General features: G+C 54.7%; 1 protein-coding gene across 20 annotated transcripts in view; it reads right to left on the bottom strand.

Moving 5' to 3' along the window:
- Window positions 1-22,161, bottom strand: part of LRRFIP1 (LRR binding FLII interacting protein 1) — a 112,813-nt gene that overhangs the window by 57,092 nt on the left and 33,560 nt on the right. For 11 of the 20 annotated variants that reach the window (XM_081095825.1, XM_081095820.1, XM_081095812.1 and 8 more), the window contains exon 2: window positions 1,482-1,568. In XM_081095825.1, the coding sequence (XP_080951951.1) occupies window positions 1,482-1,568 (87 nt within the window). Of the gene's footprint in view, window positions 1-1,481; window positions 1,569-14,952; window positions 15,273-22,161 lie in introns of those variants that run through there. The other 9 variants (XM_081095830.1, XM_081095831.1, XM_081095814.1 and 6 more) reach the window with 5 other exon arrangements.

Here is a 22,161-nt window from a genome sequence, read left to right as displayed (position 1 = left end):
AAGTATCATGGACACCAGAACTTGCTTCCAACTGTATTTGCATTTCCAGCAAGGCGGGGACGTGGTAACCTGCTTTCAAACACCTGTTTAGCCCATATTCACACAGAAACACAGCACGAGCACCACTACACTACAGTCCCTGCCCAGCACGCTGCGCGGGGCGCGGCCTCTCAGGGACCCGGACCTCTGCGCTTGAGTTTCTAATGACCTTCTACCTATTCCTCAAACCACAAGGAAGGTTTTCCTCCCCATACTCACCTCTGGCCGTGCCCCTCCCCAGGGACACACCTCCACAGGGAGTGACAGTCCCCTCAGGCAGAGCGTGACCCAGAGTCACCCAGGAGCCTCACCCTACAGGAAAGTGCGGAATCTGCAATGGTTTTAAGAGAAACTGGAAATCTAGATTTTATTTTTTCTTCCTGAAATCTCACAAGTTTTAAAACATCGGCTGGACTTTTACAATTTGCCTGCGGGAACCAAACAAGACTGTGTACGCAAACCAGCCCCGGGGAAGGCAGCTGGCCAGCTCTTTCCAACACACCACTCTCAAATTTTCTCAACAAGCAGAGCCTTCGGTGGGGCCTGGGGCGGATGGTCTCCAAGGGTGTGGCCCACAGGAGCACAGGGTCCCCTAGCGAGGGACGCCCTCATTCCCCCATGACCTCAAGGTCATGGAAAAGCCCTGGAAAAACTCAGAACTCTAACTGCCAGGTAGAGAGCCCTCAGCTGTCCATATGACTTCTGGCTCCAGCTCAAGACTATGAAAATAATAGCAAACACCTTTCACAGGTGTGTAAACACATCATTATCCGCTCTCCCGGGGGGGGGGGGGGGAGGGCGGCAATTTCTTCCCTGGCTATTGTCCATGGCGTTTATTCTGTGCTCTGTACTACACTTGGGATTCAGGCTTCATGAAACCTATTAAAAAGTGTAAAACAGGGAAGGGTGGGTGGTGGGAAGAGTTTGTACACATATAAGCATAACCCATGGGCACAGACAATAGGGTGGTGAAGGCCTGGGGTGGGCAGTGGGGAAGGGCTATAAGGGGTCAATGAGGGGGGAAAGGGGACTTATCTAATACTTTCAACAATAAAGATTTAATTTAAAAAAAGTGCAAAAACATTTTTAAACAAAACAGTTTAGTTAGTATAAAAACATAATCGTCTGTTCTTCTTTCATCTTTTTAATTCAGGGGATCGGGATTCTCGCAGAAGTAAGAGCTTGAAGTGCAGAGCCAGAAAGCCGGGCTGGGCGGACCTATGCAGGCAAGTGGCGCTGTCCGGATCCCGCAGGCCGGGCGGCAGGGACAGGCACGCTTGGCATCTGTGCTATGCACCCTCCCTGGCCTGACCTTGAACAGGAGTCACAGGCACAGTGCGTGCTGATCATGAGCCGTGTCCGATGGACAGGTGCCCCCGCACTCGCACACTCTACCCACCCTTAAACCGCCCGTGGAAAGAACCGGGAGAGGTCGGCATTACCTCCTTCTGCTGCCGCTCCAGCTCCTTCATCCGGATCTCTCGGGCCTCCGCGCGGGCCGCACGCTTCGCTGCCAGCCGGGCCTCCGCCTGAAACACACCGGAAGTTGTGTTAGAACACAGACCGGTGGCCCCTTCCAAGTACCTGGGTAGCAAGGATGCTACTGAAAGGAAACCTTGTTCAGAGGTTAGCGAATATACAGGAATGCATCGCAGACTCGTACGAGTTAACAGGGTCAGTGGTAGTGGCAGTTACGAGTAATGACGACTGCTGCCATTTACGGAGCCCTTACCAAACGCCACGGGCTCTATTCTAAGGGCCTTAGTTACATTAGCCATGTGCTCCTCGCATGGCTCTATTAAGCAGTTACTGTTACCGAATAGCCTATTAGGTAGATACAGTTAACATCCCCAGGTTATAGATGAGGGGACTAAGGCACAGAGAAGGTGAGTACCTTGCCCAAGGTCACCCAGCCCATAAGTGGCAGGACCGGGCAGCCTGCCTTCCTTTGAAGATACAACAGATTAATGCACGAAGCGAAACATTTGGGCAGGATGGGACCATGGGTCACTGGTTCAATCCCTCCCTTTACAGAGCAGGAAGTGGAGGCTGGGAGAGGCTGCCAGACATGTCCGAGGGCGGGGGGCTGGGACTGTGACCCAGATTTCCAGAACTCCTGTTTGGTCACCTCTCTACAAGCCTGCTGCCCTCAGCTTCCCCTTCAACACCTGCAGTGCTGGAAGCCATCTTTTCCAAGACCAAGACCAAAGCTGTTAGAAGTGTTACATTAAAGAAGAGCCTATCTTTCAGCCTGTGGCTGTTTTTTCCGTACTCTGCTTGCGAGTATTTGAAACGCCTGACCCGGGCCAACCAGGGCCGGGGAACCTGGCACCTGAACGCTGCTTCGTGCTGCGCAACCTCGAGCTCACCCACTACTCAGGAGGCGAGTGGCACAACGTGTCCGGGTCCAGGTCCCCTGGCGTCAAACACATTCCTCCTTCCATCCACTCAGTTTTCGGGGCTACCCTCGCAATTCTTCTACCAGATCTGTAGACGCATTTTTCAGCCGTCCCACTGTTCCCCGAAGAACCTTAAAACAGGGCCACTGGGGATGGCACCAGGCTTCCGGGGTGGTGGGTGGGCCAGCGAGCAGTGAGGTGGCCGAGTGTTGAGTCACACAGGGTCTCCCCAACGGTGGGCTCCCACGTGGCAGGCTCATGTCCGGACGGCGGGTCCTGGTGTCAGGGTCATCCATCACCCCATCCCAGGCTTGTACTGAATTAAGTTCATCTTTTTTCTAAATTCTCATCTAAGAGGAAAACTGACCATAGCTGAGCTGTCAGCGGTGACTGGCTTGTTCATGTGGTTCCTTCAAATCAAGGTGTCAAAATCGCAGCTGTGTCAGCACTTGTTTCCTCACTGCCATTTTCAATTTTCTGAACAGTGTGAGGGGCAGCGCCGGAGGGGAGGGGGAGGGAAGGTTCATTAAACTGACACTGGCTGCAGTGCTTTCTCCACACCCATGGACCGGCCAGTGAGAGGAGGACGCTCACACGGAGGGCAGCCACCGCCCAGCAGCCTGTGGGCTCAGTGTCTACACTGGCCAGACCAGGTGGCCACGGCCCACCAGCTGGGCGGGGTGGGACTGGGAGGGGGGCTGGGGAAAGAGAAGGCAGGGCATGGAGGAAGAAGGGGAGTGGAATGTAAGAGGAAGGGGCTGTGAGAGGGGGCAGAGGGAGACAGGAGTGTGTTGATGTCCCAACAGACCCCAGCTACCCAGGGGAGGGCTTCTGCTCGGTTTGCCGTCCCCTCTGGTCCTCATGTCCAGCCCGACATGTCTGTCCTGTCCCTGAGGACAACCCCCGATTGAAGGACATGAGCTTGGTTGATAAAGGAACCACACGAACAAAACCAAGTTATAGAATAAATTCCTTATAAGGACACAGCCAGCCAACCTCAAAGACAGATCAACTTGGTCCACAGATGATAATTTAGACAGGAGATACATGTGCAGTTCCATGCAATTTCAAATCCTGGCCATCACCTCCTCGTGAAGCACCCACGTGACTCACACGCGGACAGCAAAGCGCTCAGGATGCAGGAGGCAAGGATCATGCTTGTGGGGCTCTGGCCGAGGACCCGAGGCACCTGGGGGTCGGCGCTGCAGCACAAAACCTGTGCGCAGGCAACTTCGCCAGCGTGAGGCTGTTATCAGCAGAATAGCCCCAACGCCAGCCGGAGATGCTTCCAAGAAAAGCGCGGGAGTCCTCGCCACACGCTTCATCCTAAGACGCTGACATTGCCAAGAACGTGAAACAGCCCGGCGCGGAGCACAGGAGATAACGATCACTCACGTGAGAATATATCTGATATGGGCGAGTCTTTACATGAACAAAAATATAAGATGGCAACGGTCCGCCACAGTGACATGCAAACCCAAATTCATCCCCTCCAGTCGCCTGAGCCCGGCCCCACCTTCCAATTGCTGTCGGTTCAGGGGCCAGTGGGCCTCAGGCCAGCGCTTCCTCGGTGCAGGGCAAATCCATCACCGTCGACTTGTGTAAAATACACACTTGCACGCTGAGGTCACAGCCATGTCAGAGGGTTTGAGAGTTTCCAAATGCTACTTTCACTTTCTGTACTTAGCTTGCAGGGGGCCACCACTCACCAGCCGTCACCAGCCCAGGTCACCAGCCCGGCCACAGGAACTCACCGCACTGCCCACGGCCCGGGAAGGACTTTCAAAGTGCGGTTTGAAAGTCTTGGGATGCAGACGAAGCAATTGGTGAGCATGAACAAGGGACTAGTGCTACGGTGGGACTGGAGGGGAGGAGGGAACTTAACCCAATGCTAGTGTCGGGCGGGATTCCTAGGGGACGGAGCCCTAAGCCAGACCCTGAGGAGCAAAGAGGAGAGAGCCGGGGCCGGGGAGTGTGGGACGAGGGCATGTGGCCTGGTGGGAAGTCCCCAGGGCTGGGGTCCAGGCCCAGCCTTCAGCTCCTGTATCTGGAACCTTATCTTGAAGGAATGTAGAACCACTGAAGGCTTTTAAGCAGGAACACAGCAGGGCCTGACTTTTGACTTTGAAAGATCTCTCTGGCTAAAAGCTGGTGCAGGAACAGGAGCGGGGAGGGCAGCGGGAAGCCCCCAGCAAGTGAGAAGAGACTGCTTTTTGCTTTTGGGAGGATGGGCGAGGCTGTGAACATGAGCGCGGGGGGAGGGGGGGAGGGCTGGCTGAACCACAGGCCAAGGATGAGGCACAGCTGTGAGGCCACTGCGGGAGGTCAGGGGCCCACGGTCCCACAGAGACCCACGTGGTCCCAGAGGCCAGACAACCCTGGAGAAGAACCCCACCCGGCCGTCACCCTGAGGCACATGCACAGGATGCTCACCAAAACCTGGACACACCTCCCACCTCCAAGCCCGGGGGTTTTGGAGTTGGGGTATGGCCTCCGTGTTACCCGCCCCAGTCCCCAACCTCAAGGGAGATGGCACGAATGGAGGAAAGCAGACAGATCTATGGAATTTAGGAGACAAAGTATCAACTGCTCGGGGTGCAAAAAAACAGTTTAGACACAGGACCGTGACACCCCCCAGCCAGCCGTCAGTGGGCATGTGCCGGCCGCTCCATTGACGACTTCGCCCAAGCTCGCTCTCGACCTCTGCTGGCTCTCCAGGCTCTGGTCCCCAGCAGCTCCTGACCAGGGGCCTGCTGCACGGCCCTGGGGGCCTAGGCCGCTGTCTCCCCTGCTTGCAGGCGGTGGCCACAAGCCCACAGTTCATCCCCTCAGCCTGAGGTCTGGGCCCTGGACCCTCCCTCCTCTGCCCAATACCATCCTTGTTGATACACATTCAAATGTTTGAGGATGAAATGCTAGGGTTTTGCTCAGATTTGCCTTCACATAAACTGGGTGGGGACTCTGGGGTCCACATGGCTGTACGCGGACGGTGGTTGGGGCTGGAGGTGGGACGTGGGCTCTTTAAACCAATGGCTGTCACAGTGTCCTTCCCAGGGGAGAGGCCTCACGGGGACCTATCGGAGATGCAGCACCTGAGGCCCCACCCGGGCCCCCTGAGTCAGAACCTGGGAGGAGGCAGCCATCTGGGCTTCCCCATGCCCCGGCTCAAGTGTGGGGACCTCTGCTTTCTGTCATCCCAATTACGTCTGGTTGTCTGACAGTTTTCAAATAAATAGCAACATTTTTGGAAGGAAGGAAGGAAGCGGGGGGGGGGGGGGCCTGAGGAGGGGGACCTGGAAGGGAAGGGGGGTAGGGATGACAGAAGGAGGGAGGGGGTGAAGGGAGAGAGGAAGGAAGAAAATGAAGGTGCCCCAAACCGAAACCAAGCTCACTGCTGCTGGAAGGTGGCCGGGGTTCTGCTGCTACAACGTGCAGTGCTGTGCCCCCCACCCAAGAAAACTCTGGCCCCCTCTTTGTTCCGATGGAGGCACTGACCAGCCAGGGCTCCTCTGATGAGATCCAGGCTCCCTGGCTTCCTCAGGCACGCCCACAGTGCGGCTGGGAATGGCCGGGAAGCCCAGAGTTCCATCCTCGCCCCCCCCCCCCCCACACACACACAGGGGACACGGCCAGCCCCTCCCCCAAGGACCCTCCTGGCTTGGCCTGGAATCCAGTCAGCAGAGCTTTACCGACCTGGGTTTTCAAGTAAGGCCCCCTTGGATGGAGGACATGGTTGGGATGAGAAGACACCATTTATCACCTAAGCTGCCTCACTGTAATTCTAAAAATCTGAACCTTTGACCCCAAAGTTCCACTTTTACATTTTACTTGACCACAGACAAATATGACAGCACTCTGACACGATGGTATGAGGGATGCTAACTGTGCACAGAGAAGCCCAGATCTGAGCCTCAGCCCTCCAGTGCCCACTGAGGCCACAGATGCGATCGGCCAGGGGCCCGGCTAGGGGCGCACGGGCTGGCTGGGGAGAGAGACACTGCTCCCTGTGACCTGTCCTCTGGAGTGGCACAGGCTGGGCCCGGGTTGCAGAGCGCTGCAGAGAAATCACGGGCACAGCAGGCATCACTTTAGTGACGGGTTGGTCCCTGCGCAGCGCCCAGGGTTGATGACCTGCAGGTCTAACCCAACCACAGCGTGGAAGTGGGTTTCCCTGGAGCAGGACACAAAGGCTTCAGGATAAACAATCAGAAGCACGCCTGTCCCACCAGCGCTGGACAGGCCTGCTCCGAGCCAGGAATTCCAGAGATAACAGCTTCCTCCAAAGAAGAGGGCTGCTCCTTTCTGGGGGTCAGGGAGCTGGGAGAGCCCGACTCCGCTGGGGACTGAGGCCAAGCAGAAACAGACAGAGAAGCAACTGGCCAGGATGCAGGGAGAACCCCGGCAGAGGCGGGCCGTGCCCTCGCTGAGCTCGCACGTGGCTGCTGTCACACCGTCTTCCTGCCTGTGCTGGAGGGTTTGTAAGTGGTAGGAAGTGCTGCCCAGCACCCTGCGTAGGGACATCCGTGTCCTTCCTGTGGCTCTATCCGTTTACCCAGATGCCCCCATGATGCTCCTCAGAGAGCAGAGGCATGGTGGGCCAGGAGCCCTGGCCCTCGGGGAGGACAGAGGTGAGGGCAGGAGGCAGACTCGCTCCGTCCTTGCGAGCCCCACATCGCACCTCGTCGGGGACTCCTGGCTCCGTCTCTACTTGTCCTGAGCTTCGGAGCTTCCCTGGGACTCAGAGTATGGAATTCTACATCCCACGGCACCGCACCGGCTGTCTGAGAACCAGCGCTCATTCTGCTCTGAACTCTGCAGTTACCCAGGGCTGACGTGCTATGTGGAAGATGGAGGAGTTCATGAGCCTCAACTTTGGACTCTACAGAAACGGGCTGAGACGTGCTTTCGCCATCGCCGCCACCCTGAGAAAGCCTTGGGGTCAGGAAAGGCATCACGATGACAGCTGGGGAAGCCAGCTCCCCGCCCTGCAGAGCCAGGGGACACCTACAGCGCGCGGCTGACGTGCACATGGCCGCCAGGCTCTGCGATGCTGGCGCCGACGTTCCAGAAGCCGTTTGGGAGGGAACTGTCAGCGCACATGAAGACCAGCACCTGGATCAGGAGAGAGGCCAGGGCCTTGGACACGCATGCGGGACCCAGTGACGGCCGCCGCCCCGGTGTGTTGCCTCAGATGTCAAGTGGAAATGATGCCGCGCGGGGCTAAGGAGAGATGAGCAGTTTGTCCTCCGCATGGCATTCGATGAAGTCTTAATACTGACCGTACGCATCCACTTTGGCCTCCAGGTTGGAGAATTCTTCTGATAAACAAGCACAATTCCTTCAGGCCACATGACATAGCTATAGTTTACCCTCTCCCAGGAAAAGCTTAAGGATGCATTTTAAGTTCACTCCTGTCTCTGTGAGAGGAATATTGTGCCCGAGGTGGTTACAAAACCTGTTCTGTTCCAGGAACAAGCAGGGGACTTCTGTCCATATGTGATTCCTCCCTGTAGTGACAAAGGAACACAGCTCCCGGCAGGGCGAGCCTGGGACCCCGGAGACCACACATGCAGGCCGCGTTAAGGGACTTACAATGCGGGGCACGTTCCCGGCCGGAGCAGACAGCGCTGTGCACAGAGCCTACAAGGCTGTGACAGAGCCCTTTCCTGAGCAGCCTTTGCTACAGGAAGTGGAAACAGCCGCCAGCTTTTGTTTTCTACATAAACCCCCAGCCCCTCATATGCAGTCGAGTCTAAAAATAATCTGTTATTCAAAGCAACCAAGGGGACTGGGCGATGAGTGTTCCCCTGCACCCGTGTGAACGGGAACTCGCCAAGCCGGCAGCGCCCAAACGGCGACCGGTGCTGGCCTTGCACCATGTATCCACCGCCCGCCATGTCTCTCGGCTGCCACGGTGCATTTTACTGCAGTCTCAAACCGCATCTTCCCCAAACCCTCGCTTAGGCGGCCACAGTAAGCTCCCCCACTGAGGGGGCCTTTCTTTATGACCATCGCCACCAGGGGAAGGCACAGTTGTCATGGGGAGAGTGCCACCTCTGAGAGTATTTTGGAAATAGTGGTGTGTGTGTGGGGGGGGGGGGAGGAGGGGAAAGGCACAGTGATTGGAGGGGGTACTAATGGCATTTGGGGGCAAGCACCATCCTGCAGAGACAGGCTGCACAATGAGAGGCTTTCCCCCTGGCCATCAAGCAGACAAAAGAACCACCTGATCACTTTCAGATGGACAAACTGCAACTTACACATAAACTCGAAATGTGTTCTGCAGTTTTAACTTGCATTGACTATCTCAGGAATGCAATCAACAGGGAAGCAAGGGAAGATTATACTTGATTTTGTTCAGAACTTTCCTAAGAGTTAGTCATAATTTTGTGAGGTCAAATCACCGGCAGCTGTTTGGGTGTGAGGACAGCATGTCTGTATCAGTCTACGTTCTGCAGCTACGATGTATCTGAAGGCTGCATCAGCATTTAGGCATTGAAATTCACATTCCAGCGTTGCACCTTACTTTCTTTTTAATGTTACAGTGAAACATTCTATTAGCATGGTATTGTGCATGCTGGTAGATGTTACCATCAAGGAGTTTCATTTCAGGTTCATAATGAAGATGTTAAAAAATGTGTAATAAAGAAGAGGCATGGGGTCTGACGGGGCCGTGAACCACAGCCTTAAAACTGGAATGGAACGGAGCCCGGACCTCTGGTGCTCGGCCACACTCGTTCAAACAGCCTGGCCACAGGTTCAGGGCACAGGTCTGGGGGCCAGTGCGTAAGCCACAAAATAAACACGACACACTTTATCATTTTTACTTGAAGAATTGAAGGACACAAAGTTAAAGACTAAAGTTTAACTTGTTAAAGTTTAACACTATGTTTCCATCGAAAGCAACTCAGGTAAGTTATGGAGCACACCTTAAAATTATCATGGAATTTTGTGATAAAACAGCAGCCTTCAAAGAAGCCCTTATCTCGCTAAGTTGATCGTGACTGGGCCTGGGCCCCGAGGACCTGGCACCCCACCCTCTGGTCTTCGAGGACCGGGAGGAACAGCCCAAGAAGCAACGGGTGCCACCTTTGTCCAGACTGCATCCTCTCGGCCTCGCCCGGCGTTTCCAGAGGGAGGCTGTCCAGAGGGTGTCTCAAGGCCGAGCCACCAGTCTTGGCTCTACCACTGACCAATGATATGAGCTCGGACAAACTGCGTCCCTTCTGCCCATCAGCCCTCATTTCAGGGCTGGGCACCTCGAGGTGCTCCCGTCGCCTCTGAAAGATCATCTCCATACCAGGGGTCACGCACTGTCAATCTCTCCCCACGGCGCCGCTGGGAATCTCAGAATAAACTTCTTAAAAGTTTCAGAATAACAAACTTCTGAAAAGTACCCTACATACCGAAATAACAAACTTATATTAGCCAGGAACGAAATTATTCATGTTCCTTTATCGAGTGCAATGACTCGGAGCATCCAGCACAGCCCTGAGGGTGGGTAGGGACGCTGCACATCACCCTCGATGAAAATCACTTCCCCCTCTTGCTGTGAATACATGCGAGTTTTTTTCTGAGAAGAGTGAGTGTTTACATTTCCTTCAACAGTCTCAACAAGAGCTGCTGGAACTACCGACAAGAGCACGATGGCCACCCATCACCATGCATGCGGCTGACACGTGAGAGCAGCCACCTGTGTGGCTGGCTCTCCAGGTGACAGGCTCCCTGCAGCCCAGGCATCTGGCTCCTCCCCTTCCCATTCCCTGCTCCACGCAGGGTGTTTCCTGCAGATCCCACCCCTTCAAGGCGTCACACAGCATATTCCCTCTCAGAATAAGGCGGACGCTCACAGCACCGCGCTTTCCTCTAGGAGGCCGGACACAACTACTGACAGCCTTCCCTGATCCAATGGCAGTCCCGGAACCAGCCAGGGAAGAGTGAGAAGCCATCATTTCCACCCTCCGGGGGCCTACCGGGGTGGCATGGGGTTAGGGAGCAGCCACATGGGAAAAGGCTCAGCTCCGGGGTCCCGTGAGGGCTGACACAGTGACTGACAGTGACAGTGTTAGCCCAGCACACAAACTGGAAAAAGGAGAAAAGCCTGCCGCGCTCCCGTTTCTAGTATTCTCTTCCTTATTTAGAAAACTTCAGTCCATCGAGTGTTCCTTTGTTTTGAAAAGTTTTGAAAACTCCCAGAAATAGAAATGAAGCATTTGATACAATGAAGAGGTCTCGATATGCACTCAGGAGCAAGGGCTGGGATCTGAAGGGCCGTCCGTCTCAGGAAAAAGAAGCCCTTGGGCCCCGATCCTGCGTGTGAGGCCTGGAGCTGCAGAGAAGCCAGTGGCAGCCTCCAGCCTGAGACCCTGCCTGACGCTGTACACAGTGGTGACAGCTATCAGCACCAGCTCTGTCACAGGCCCCCTGCCTGCTAGCTGTGTGGACTTGGGAAAGTCCCCTGACCTTTCCGTTTCCTCTTTATCTGCAAGTGGAGATCACCGAGCCTCATGAGGTGGTGGCCAGGACTGGGAAGGCGCCACAGGAAACACTTGGCAAGGCAGACACTGGGGGGGGGGGGGGGGTGTTGGGAAATGCTACCTACTGTGACTAGTACCACAGCTGCAGGCCCAGCAGGGTGAGCTCAGCTCAGCTCAGGGTTAAGGGCAGCAGAGACAGGAAGGCTACACACCCAGGTACCGCAGGCAAGAAAAAAGATGCGAGGACAGGAATGAGGCTGCTTTCATAAGCTCTACCACACAAACATTAAAGTGAAAGATTTGGGTTAAAATTTAAAGTGAATCCTCACTACAGTCATTTAAGGTAAATTATGTCTCTTATTACAAAGTAGTTGTTCTTCAGATTCAGGGCAAAGCTGCTTTAAAGCTAAGTTACAGCCTTAAGGAGGAAACCACTGAAAGGCTGCCCTCCCTCCTGGCCCCCATGAATGAATGTCTCGGAATACACACCTGAATACACACCTGTGTGGTGGGGTTCCTGTTTGTTTTGGAGTTGGGCTGGGGGGTGGGGACTTCAGTGGTGGTCTGCGATCATATGCCTCGCAATTCTGAATGATTAAATCTTGGATGTAGTCAAAGTAATCCTTTGTTTAATTTAGGAGAAACAAGTTAATTTACTTAAGTTTCTCTAGATAGTTTGAATAATGAAAGTCCTAGTAAATCCATTCCTTAAAAGTAAGTTTCTTTATTCAAAAAAGCGAACTCTAGAGTTAAAACTGTGAGGCCATAAAAACTCTCTCCTGCCTACCCCACGACCAACTGACAGCAGGATATACCAGGCGTATTCCCTCACAGGTTAGTAATTCACACCTACGACCCCAGGCCGCCAGGATTAACATTCGTAAACACGAACGAGATTTTGGAAACTGGCATGTGAGCTAACTGGTCATACACGCTTCCTCTCTGAGTCACACAGCCCGATTTTCAGGGGTAAGGCATTCCTCTCGAACATTGCCTTTTGAGGAGCAAACACAGACCAACGGCAACCTCACAGACCTGTAAAAACGAGATGAGGACCTCACTCTAATAGGTAAATAGTCCCATCAACTTCGAGAGAAAACAGTGTTGCAACTATAAATAACCTGATTTCCTGTGCTCAGCATAAGTGGCAGTTCAGACTGCAGGGTTTAAAAATTTTTTTACTAAGGAGGCTTCCGCTCTGTGACATTACTTCTGGCTGCCCAGAAACTAGCTCTTAAAGAAAAAGGGAAATTTAGTCTCCATCTTTGCCCTAGTGGGACACTCTTAATATGTGAGAAAAGACCTAACTTTAGTATTTCTGTAATTTAACTGCTTGAGGAAGTGACCCATCTAAAACAAACCGTAGGATCTCAGGACTCAAAATCTCCAGCTGAGCTATGGCAGGACCAGCCCCCAGAGCACCGCCTTCGTCCCTGCATTCGTCAACACTCCCACTCAGGTAGGGACCTTGGCACAGGTGCCTAGTGGGATGGGGCTTGGCAGACTGTGCCCACGCTCTACCCAGACAAGACTCTCTCCGGACAGGACTGATGTTTGTCAGTTCATGCTAGTCAGGATGTGGAAAGCCACCAGAGGTGACACAACCCATCTCAAACACGGGAAGTTACAAAAGTGGGAGAAGTGCATGGTTTCCACACGGCCCCTCCCACGCTGGCACCGACTACCATGAAGGAGCTGGGCTCCCGCCCTCATCCTGCCGTTTCCTTTGCCAGGTAAGGTGGAGCTTGGCAATTCCGCTTCCTCCTGCCAGCCCCGGCTCTCCTCTGACACTGGGGTGGCCCCCAGCCCTCCTTCCCCGCTGCAGACCCCAGTTCCCAGACAACAGGGTCACTTAATGGGGAACACACTCGGCGGCAAACAAGCCGTCTGAAACGCCCAGAGGCCTCCTGCCGGACACTGCCTTGCCCAGGGTGGCTAGGGGTGACTCCCTTCTACGGCCCCCCTCCATTCTCAAAGGTGTTTGCTACTACTTGCTGAAAACAGCCCTCCCACAGGTTCACAACTGCTTACTGGAAATCCCGGACCAGGTGTGTCTAGGCTTCAACTAGGAAGGCCAGAAGACGCCGCCAGCACATACTCTGCCACAGTCCCGAGTTGCAGCCTTTAACCAAGTCCGTTAACGGGGCTGCAGAGGAACGTAGGGACGTGTTCACACGCAGAGGTAAAGACTGAAAAGTCGCCCACCAGCCAGGGCAGGTCTCACTGCCAAAGGAATTCTGCCACACACTTACCCAAAAAAGCAACAACTTCTGGTTTTCAGAACTTACTGGATCCTGGAATTGGTAGGGCAGCGATTTTCAACCTTTCCCATCTCATGGCACATACGTAATTAGTTACTAAAATTCTGCGGCTCACCAAAATACATATTTCCTGCCAATCTGACCAAAAAAGTAAGTATACTTTTGATTCATTCACACTGGATGGCAATTGTTGTGTGGACTGTTGCCACTTTTTATTTGATAATCTAAGGGAAAGCAGGGCAGTGCCCCTGACTAAACAAACGGTCAGGTACTGCATGCTTCCAAATGTCTGCGGCACACGGACTGAAAACGCTGGAGGAGGGGATGGTGGGCCAGTGAGGATGGAGCACCTCTCACCCAGGGCCCGGTCCAGACTCCCCTCTCACTGTTTCTATGAAGCAGGCGTCTCAGCCAGACCCAATCCAGGGTTCCGTGAAGGGTTAAGGAGACTTTTGCTCTCTCTACTCATTCCTCTGATGGACAGGTCCCTCCCTCCCTCACATCCTCGTTCTCCGCGCGTTTACTCTTTTCTTCTTTAAAAAGTCCCCGCCCAGAGTTCCTTCCTCTGAGCCAGAATCTCGCCCAGGATTAACATCGCCGGTCTTGGCCATCTAAGGCTTGCCTAGATGGCTCCTCAGAACGTCGGCCTCTGGCAGCTTTCCGCCCTTCCTTCTCCAAGGGCCCTTCCCTGACGGGGATTCCAGGGCCCCTCTGCAGGTTCCCAGGCCTAGAAACCGACTGGGTTAAGGGGTAGGAACCAGGGGGGAAGGTCTGGCCCAGGGCGGGAGCTCTACGTGAGGTGCCAGAAGCAGCACAGTAAAATGGACGCTACAAACCCACCTGACCATCCTCAGCAAGGAAGTTATCTCCCAAGTGTGCACTCAGCAGAGTCTGTTTCTATACCTTTCTCTGGTTTTACCTACTGGGAAACTCCTTCAAGGTAAGGGCGGTCTTCTCATTCTGAATCTCCCACAAACACCCAGCAGGTGATTAATTCCTACCTGGTGAAGGAGTGATTATTTTGGGCTCAAGTTCTCTGTAGTATAAACGTTAAACATCATAACATGTTTCTTTTCCAAAGTGCATCCTCTCACCTTTAGATATTCATGACCAACCACAAGCCTCAGGACAGTGGGTAATGACGAACCTTCCCCACCTCACCCCGGCCCGATTTTAACCCAAATACCCCACAGCCGTGGGTATTAAGCCAGATAACTGTGAAATCCTGCAGGGTCCTGTCCCCCAGGCCCCAGGAGACCAGCCAAAGTCTATTTGGGGACTGGGCTCCTTGGGGGAGGTGGAGAAGTCCTGCTCGGGTCGAAGGTCCAGGGCAGGGTACGTGCTCAGAACCGCCCGGCCACGGACGGCGCCAGCCTCAGGGCAAGGGCCCCGCTCTGGGCACCGGCTCCTAGCGCTGTGTTTTGTAAAATACCAAACGACCAACTGGGAGGGGCCCTCTAGCGCGGGCCTCAGACCTCCGCCCAGCCACACAGCTGGCAGAACCGGTCCCAAGGTCCGTTCGTTCGTCCCGGGAGGGGCGCCGTCCAACGAAACCTGCTCTCCTCGCAGGAGGAACTGAACGCACTGAACGGAGCGCAGGGCCGCCCCCACCCGCACTTCCTCGCGTGGGGACTTTCACTTCAGGGGACCCCAGCCAGGCGGAGTCCCCCCCACCCCAGCGCAGCCAAAGGTGCCCGCTGCCCTGGGCCTTAGAGCGCCAACAAGGACCAAACGTTAGCAGTCCGACGCGAAAGTTTCCCAATGTTTTCCTCTTACCAGCCTCTGAGCCTCGGGGCTCAGACAGTCTATTTCCTTGTTCTGCGTGGCCGCCGGGTTGGTCATCCTGCCGCTGCAAGTCCCCTCCGCACACCGCCGGGGAAGACTCGGAACGCGGGCTGTCGGTCCGCGGGCGCAGGCTCTCAGCTCAGCTGCATCCCGAGCGCGGCGGTTCCAGCCCACGGACAGACCCGCGACGGCACCGGACTCGCCCTTCCCGGGGCGGAGGCGCCCTCCCCGCTTCCCGGCTCGGGCGCGGCCGCATGGGCGTGACGCAGGTGGCCCCGGCCCGGGTGGGGGCCCCGGGCAGAGGAGCGGCACTCCCCGCGCGCCCCGCCCCCGACGGGCCCGCCCCCCATCGGCGCCCCACCTCCACCGCTCAACCGGCCCGCCCCGTCCTGTGTGCGCGCCCCGCCCCGCGACCCAGCTGCGCGGTTATCAATCACCGCGGCCTCCACCGGAAGGGGGGTGGGGGTGGGGGCGGAGGGGGGCGGGGGCATAAAGGACCCCAGCCGGCCCCGCCCACAGGCGCGGGGAGGGCGAGTTGAGAGGCGGTGGGAAACGGAAGCTGTGGGGAGAGGGACCGCGCGGGGAGGGCTCTGCTTGGGGCCTTGGGGGGCGGGGCCTGCGGGGCGGGGCGGGGCGAGCTGCCTCCGTACCCCCACTCTAGTCCCCGCAGTCCGCGCCGCCGGCTCCCGCAGGCTAGTGCCCCGTGACGTCCTCCAAACTCAGGCCGAAGTGAGCTTCTCCGGACCTGGCAGCCTCAGCCCGAGCCCAGCAGCACCTGCCGGCCGGGGACCCCCGTTAACGCGTCACCCCGAAAGGGGCCGGCTTCCCGGACAACAAAAGTGCGCGGCCCGCGGGGGTGAGAGCAAGCATGCCGGGCCGGTGCGCCCTCGCCCGCCTCCCTATCAGCAAGCCGGGGGCGCGGTGCCAGCGGTTCGGCGCGGATCCGGTGGCTCAGAGCCGGGGCCGTGCGGTCTAGGGTCTGGCCGGGAGGGCCTGCGGGGCAGGAGCCCAGCGGGGAGGGCGTGGGGAGGAGTCGTCCGGGTGCCGGGTCTGGAACCCGACCTCCCAGCACGCGCCCCGCCCGCCGCAGAACGCGCGCTGCTCCTTCTTTAAAAGTCCTGCAGACAAGGCAACGCGAGTCCTCGCCAGGCTCGGGCAGGAGCCAACGGGACATCCTCACATTTAACAGAATGTCTGCCTGTTCTGGCCAAGCCCGGAGCCTGCGGCGCCTGGGATGCCCCTGCCAGCCCCTGCGCCGGGGACACGTGTGTGAAAGCCCATCTCAGAAAAACCACCTCCCCGCCTCCAAACGGGAACTTCCTACAGAGTCGCTTGGCCTAATTCTCTGAAAAGGCCGCTCCCGAATTATTGAGAGACCACAAATTCACATTTAAATGTTACAACCCCCCAATTTCCCACTCCCTGCCCCACCTAACCTTGGGTAGCGTGTTGGAGCATGACTTTCCCACTCACCTTCCCACTGTGTACAGGGCGCCCCTGCGCACGTGGCTTGGCTTCTGGGGAGGGGCTCGGGAAGGAAGGGCTGGAGGGCCTAACCTAGGAGGGGTAGGGGAGACAGAAAAGAGGCGGAGGAAAGGCCCAGAGTGGCCGCTGGGGGAGAAATTCCGCAGGTTTCTACCTTGCTTAAGGTGAACAGCGCCAAGCTTTGACGGGTAGCATCCTTGGGCCCATAAAAATGAATTTTAAAGAGATTGAAATGCCTTTTATTACCTGATTTTCTTGCTCTAACACTTTTAAATATGTTCATGGATTACAATTCTTGGCTCTATGAAATCAAATGAATTGGAGAAAATGGTTCTAAATGGCTCTACATGAACAACTATAGGACTTAGGGAATTTATCATAAAAAGCAATTTGAATTTTAGTAGAGTAACAACTTTGCAGATGAGAATGATAGCCAACCATTAAGGTTTGGAGACTGGTGTGAATATTCCCACCGAGACAGGCAAAGGTTAGAGCTATGTGCCACCCCAAACCCTATGACCACCCGTCCCAGAGCGGGGCCCATGGAGCAGGCCCCGGCTACCTGCCCGTTTGTCCCTGAGGAAAACTGCTGCATGCCCCCCAACCCCAGGGGGCCACGGAGGGATGGGGCTAAGTGGCTCTGGAATGAAGCCATCTGGCCCAGTTTCTGGCTCTGACCCTTACTATGGGATGCTGAGCAAGTTACCTGGCCCCTGCGTCTCCAGTCTTATCTGAAACATGCCCATGATGGTGGTGCCCTCGATGTATGGAGGACAGGAGACACACACATGCAGACCAGCTAGGCCAGTGGTTGTCAAACTGCGGCCCCTTGAGTGTGGCTCTTCCACAAAATACCACGTGCGGGCGTGCACGTACAGTGCGATTGAAACTTCGTGGCCACACTCAAGGGACCAAAGAGCCACATGTGGCTCGCAAGCCGCAGTTTGCCGACCACTGAGCTAGGCCAGTGAGCATGCAACCCATCACCTCCCTTGCTGCCTCTAAGCCCGCTCTCTTCCCTCTGCTCCCAGGAAGTCCCCACCCAAGGTGCTCAGGCCTTCCTCCACAGCAGGAAGGAAGCTGGCAGTCCTGGGCTCAAATGGCATGACCAGGACAGACTGGGCAGCCCAGGAGGAAAACAAACCCAGAGCCCCCACAGAAGCTGCAGAAACTAGCTGACTAATTTCAGTTCCAGGAACAAACTACCAGCAATACAATCATAATAGTAGGTGCACAAGAGATGTCTTATTCCATTGAGTGTAGCATATTAGGGAAAACTGCTATTCTAACCTGCTTCTAGACGAGCGATTTTCTACCTTTTTCATCTCATGGCACACATAAACTAATCACTAAAATTCTCCGGCACAACAAAAAAATACTTTTTTTTTTGCCGATCTGATAAAAAAAATAGGTATAATATTGATTCATTCACACCAGACAGCTATTGTGTCGGCTGTTGTCATTTTTTTATTTGACGATCTAAGGGAAAATAGGTAAACCCTTGATTAAATAGGGAAGGGGCTAAGTGGCTCTGGAATGAGGCCATCTGGCCCAGTTTCTGGCTCTGACCCTGGGATGCGGAGCCCCCCCAGTAAAATTCTTGTGGCACACGGGTTGAAAGTCGCTGTTCTAGTCGGGAAAGCTACATTCTGACGTGTGTTAGCCCAGCCGTTCCATGCCGGGGCTGAGTCTCAAACCATAGGGCCAACGTTGGTCTATATCAGGGGTGGGCAAACTTTTTGACTCAAGGGCCACAATGGGTTCTTAAACTGGACCGGGGGGCCGGAACAAAAGCATGGATGGAGTGTTTGTGTGAACTAATATAAATTCAAAGTAAACATCATTACATAAAAGGGTACGGTCTTTTTTTTTTTTAGTTTTATTCATTTCAAACAGGCCGGATCCGGCCCGCGGGCCGTAGTTTGCCCACGGCTGGTCTATATTATGGGTGGAGTGCTGAACTCGGGCTCCTTGGGTTTATTATTTAGACCCCGGGCCCCAAGAATAAAGTTGCCTTCTGTGTTAATTTTGCTATAAATAGTTCTCTAATGAAAAGGACCCCCTTCTTGGGCAGGCCTTTCTCTCCTTTTTATTTTTAACTGATCGCAAGGCCACTTGTGAGGATGATTAATGAGGGACTGGTGGAACCCACAAATTTGGTTTCTTGGGGGAAATCCACTAGGAAGCCAAAGGAAGGGGCATGGCTGTGCAAATTGACATTGTGTGGCGTGAGAAACAGGGAGGGGCACCACATTTTCACCCCGTTCTCACAGCTCTGGAGGCGGCTTGGCAGAATAATATGAACACTTTACCTTGAAGAAAGCAAAACTAAAACCCCCTGAGAGTATCAGGTGAGAGGAAACCAGACAAGCAGCCCCGGGTTTCCATCCTCAGAAGGTCAGCAGAAGAGCCCGGTGTGGTGTGAGCAGCGGGGGGTGGGGGTTCAGCAAGAAGGTGACCACCCAGCTGGACCGCCCCAGCTTGGGCCTGGGGTCTCTTCGTAAAGAGCTTCGAGGTCGCTGCCACAGGTTCAGTTTTGTCTCCTGTGGTCAGTGTGCCACTTCCAACAGGTGGACCCTGCATTCTGGCCCTTCCAAGCTGCCAAGCCGTTAATGACCTGTTCACACAGCCGCTATCCACCCAGGGACGCTGTGCTAAGGGGGCCCCTGAGGTTTTGGGGAAGCTCTGGCTGTCTCGGGCATCCCTAAAAGCCTCCATGCTTGTGCCTTCTCAACAAAAATTAAAGGTCCCAAATCTAAAAAAAACGCAGTTCTCTGATGTATAAAACTTTATTTCTTTCCTGAGAAAAGAACAAAAGGTAAATAGAATGGTCTAATTTTGTTCTGGGAACATGAGACTCCCAGCTAACCAGCAAGTGCCAGAACATTTAACCAATTTGGGGCCACACCCAAGCTGGGCTGACTGGTCTCCATGGTGCTGGTCGGTTGCTAGGTTCACTAGCTTCGCCTCCTGCCGCGGTTTGGTTCTGAGTGCTAGAGCTGCAGAGACAAACCCTCCCAGAGGTCCTCCCGCAGAGCACGTGGCAGACGGGGCAGGGTGGCTCCCCGCCTCCCCATGAGTCAGATAACTGACACAAACCCGTTTTTCTAAATCACAGCCGGACATCTGTTTTCCATGAGTCACTAGCCATGTTGATGACAGCAGAGTAAACTTATCTATATCACGAACAGTAACATTATTACTTTGTTACTTCTGCAGACAGTTACATTATTACTTTATGTGGGTCCTTTGACTAGTATGAAAAAACACTCTTTGCCCTATCCCAGGGGTGGGCAAACTTTTTGACTCGAGGGCCACAATGGGTTCTTAAACTGGACCGGAGGGCCGGAACAAAAGCATGGATGGAGTGTTTGTGTGAACTAATATAAATTCAAAGTAAACATCATTACATAAAAGAGTACGGTCTTTTATTTCAATAGTTTTATTCATTTCAAACGGGCCGGGTCCGGCCTGCGGGCCGTAGTTTGCCCACGGCTGCCCTAGCCGGTTTGCCTCAGTGGATAGAGCATCGAACTGTGGACTGAGGGTCCTGGGTTCCATTCCGGTCACGGGCACATGCCTGGGTTGTGGGCTCGATCCCCAGTTGGGGGCGTGTAGGAGGCAGCCGATCAATGATTCTTTCTCGTCATTGACGTTTCTATCTCTCTCTTCCCTCTCCCTTCCTCTCTGAAATCAATAAAAATATATTTAAAAAACAAACAAAAAACACTCTTTATTATAAAGATGTTCGTGAAATGATCACCCAGATCCACACTGCACCCCAGTTTACAAAGCACTTCACACATACAGGGAGGCTCACAGAAGTTGTCTAACTTGTCACAGACACATGTGGGAAGAATGAAGCCAGGCTTTTAACCCAGGTCCCCACTCATGGCCCTCAGGGCTTAGCGTCCAGGACACCACCTGACACAGAACTGTCCCCCTCCCCCCACCCAGCCAGCCAGGGGTCCTCACTGGGAACAGTCAACAGACAGGCTTGGGAGTGTCCTCAGCCACCTCCCTGGGCTTAGCCTGCACCAAGGGCTTTGGCAAAGCAATGGCCACACCCAGGACGACCTGGGCCGTTAGCAGGAGCCTCGGATGGGGGAGCCTGCCCCTTCCTGCAGTCTGCAGAGAAAGCTATACACCATGGTCAGCTGGCCCAGCTCAGGCCCACAGTGAACTTGATCCTTGGCCAGGATCCTGATTGCCTCCAGTGGACAGGGCATCCGGGAGTAAAAAGCCCAGTGAGCTTGCTTCTAGCATTAAACAGCTCCCGCTAACTGAGCCCGCCCCTGTGCTGGGATGTCACACACGCTTCATCCTTAGGCCTGCCATGGCCTGTGCTCCCTCTCCCCTCCTCCCAGACTATGAGGGGGCTCTTCGGGTATGGGGGGCACCTTCTCACCACCCCATACATGATGATGGATGATTCTCCTAATAAAGTGAGGACTGATAGGTCGTCATTAACGCTCGTCAATCTCAACTATTTCATATTTTTGTAGCAACTGGAAATGGAAGCTCTCTTTTAAAAGGAGCACACCTTGCTCTGGCCAGTGTGGCTCAGTTGGTTGAGTGTCATCCTGGGCACTGAAAGGTTGCCGGTTTGAATCTTGGTCAGGGCACATGCCCAGGTCGCGGGCTCGATCCCTAGTGGGTGGCGTGCAGGAGACAGCCAATTGATGTTTGGCTCTCACATCAATGTTTCTCTCTCTCCCTCTCCCTCTCCCTTCCTCTCTCTCTAAAACTCAATAAAAAAATAAATAAAAGTGGCATGTCTTTAGGAATGACTACTCAGCTCCCAGCAATTCACCACACTTCTTCTTCATCTAGATTTAAAAGAAACTCCCTTTGGACTTTTAAAGGAAGGTGAAGAGTGGGAGTTTTAATTGGACTGAATCCGAGCCAGTGGCAGAAAGCGGGGTGCAGGTGTCCCGGGCACTTTACCCAGAAATACGAACTGGTGTAAGATGACGGTGAACATGGTAGCAGGCCTGGGAGAGAAGGAGGCTTGGATGCCTACACGGATTGAGTAAGAGGTATGTCAGGAACAAGCCAAGACAGACGGGTGGTTAGAGAAACAGAGAACAGAGGTGTCTCCTGGCAGCCAGCACTCGCCACATCCCCAGAGGCTGGTGTGAGCAAGGCAGCTGAACAATGCAGGTGAGGTGTAGAGAGCAGGCCGAGCAAGCGTTGCGTTTGCAGCCAGAAAAACCTGGGCTATTGCGTCCTGCTGTTGAAATTCTACAAAGAAACATTTTCAACGACATGGTGGATTGCAGCCCGAGAGGAAGGCCGGCTTTGGGGAGGGTTTTGAGGTGCGTGGAGATTTGTTCATTTGTCCGTCTGTTTGTAAGATGGATGAGAAAGACCCAGCGGAGCCTGCTTGGAGGTTGAGAAGTAGGAGTCCAAAGGAGAGAGGAAACAGTGAGGCGGGGTGGGAAGGGCCCGAGAGAGACCCGTGACTACGGGGAGGCAGGAGCAGGGTGGGGGGCGTGGATGGACTCCCAGGATTCTGAGCTAAATGGAGATGAGAAAGTCAAAGTGGGCAGAAGAGGACAGGCGACAAGAGGTGCTGTCTGTAGCAGGGACTGTGGCCCGGAGCTGGGGGAGGATGACCAGCAGGCGGAACCGAAATGGAAGGACCCGTCACAGGGCTGCCTCAGACCCAGCCCAGGAACAATTTTCAGAACCTGAGCAGAACCCTTCCATGGA

The sequence above is a fragment of the Myotis nattereri genome (genome assembly GCF_964212035.1).
Source record: "Myotis nattereri genome assembly, chromosome: 7".
NCBI classification, from domain to species: domain Eukaryota; kingdom Metazoa; phylum Chordata; class Mammalia; order Chiroptera; family Vespertilionidae; genus Myotis; species Myotis nattereri.
Note: the sequence above shows the minus strand (reverse complement) of the source record. Positions and strands in the feature narration are given on the sequence as shown.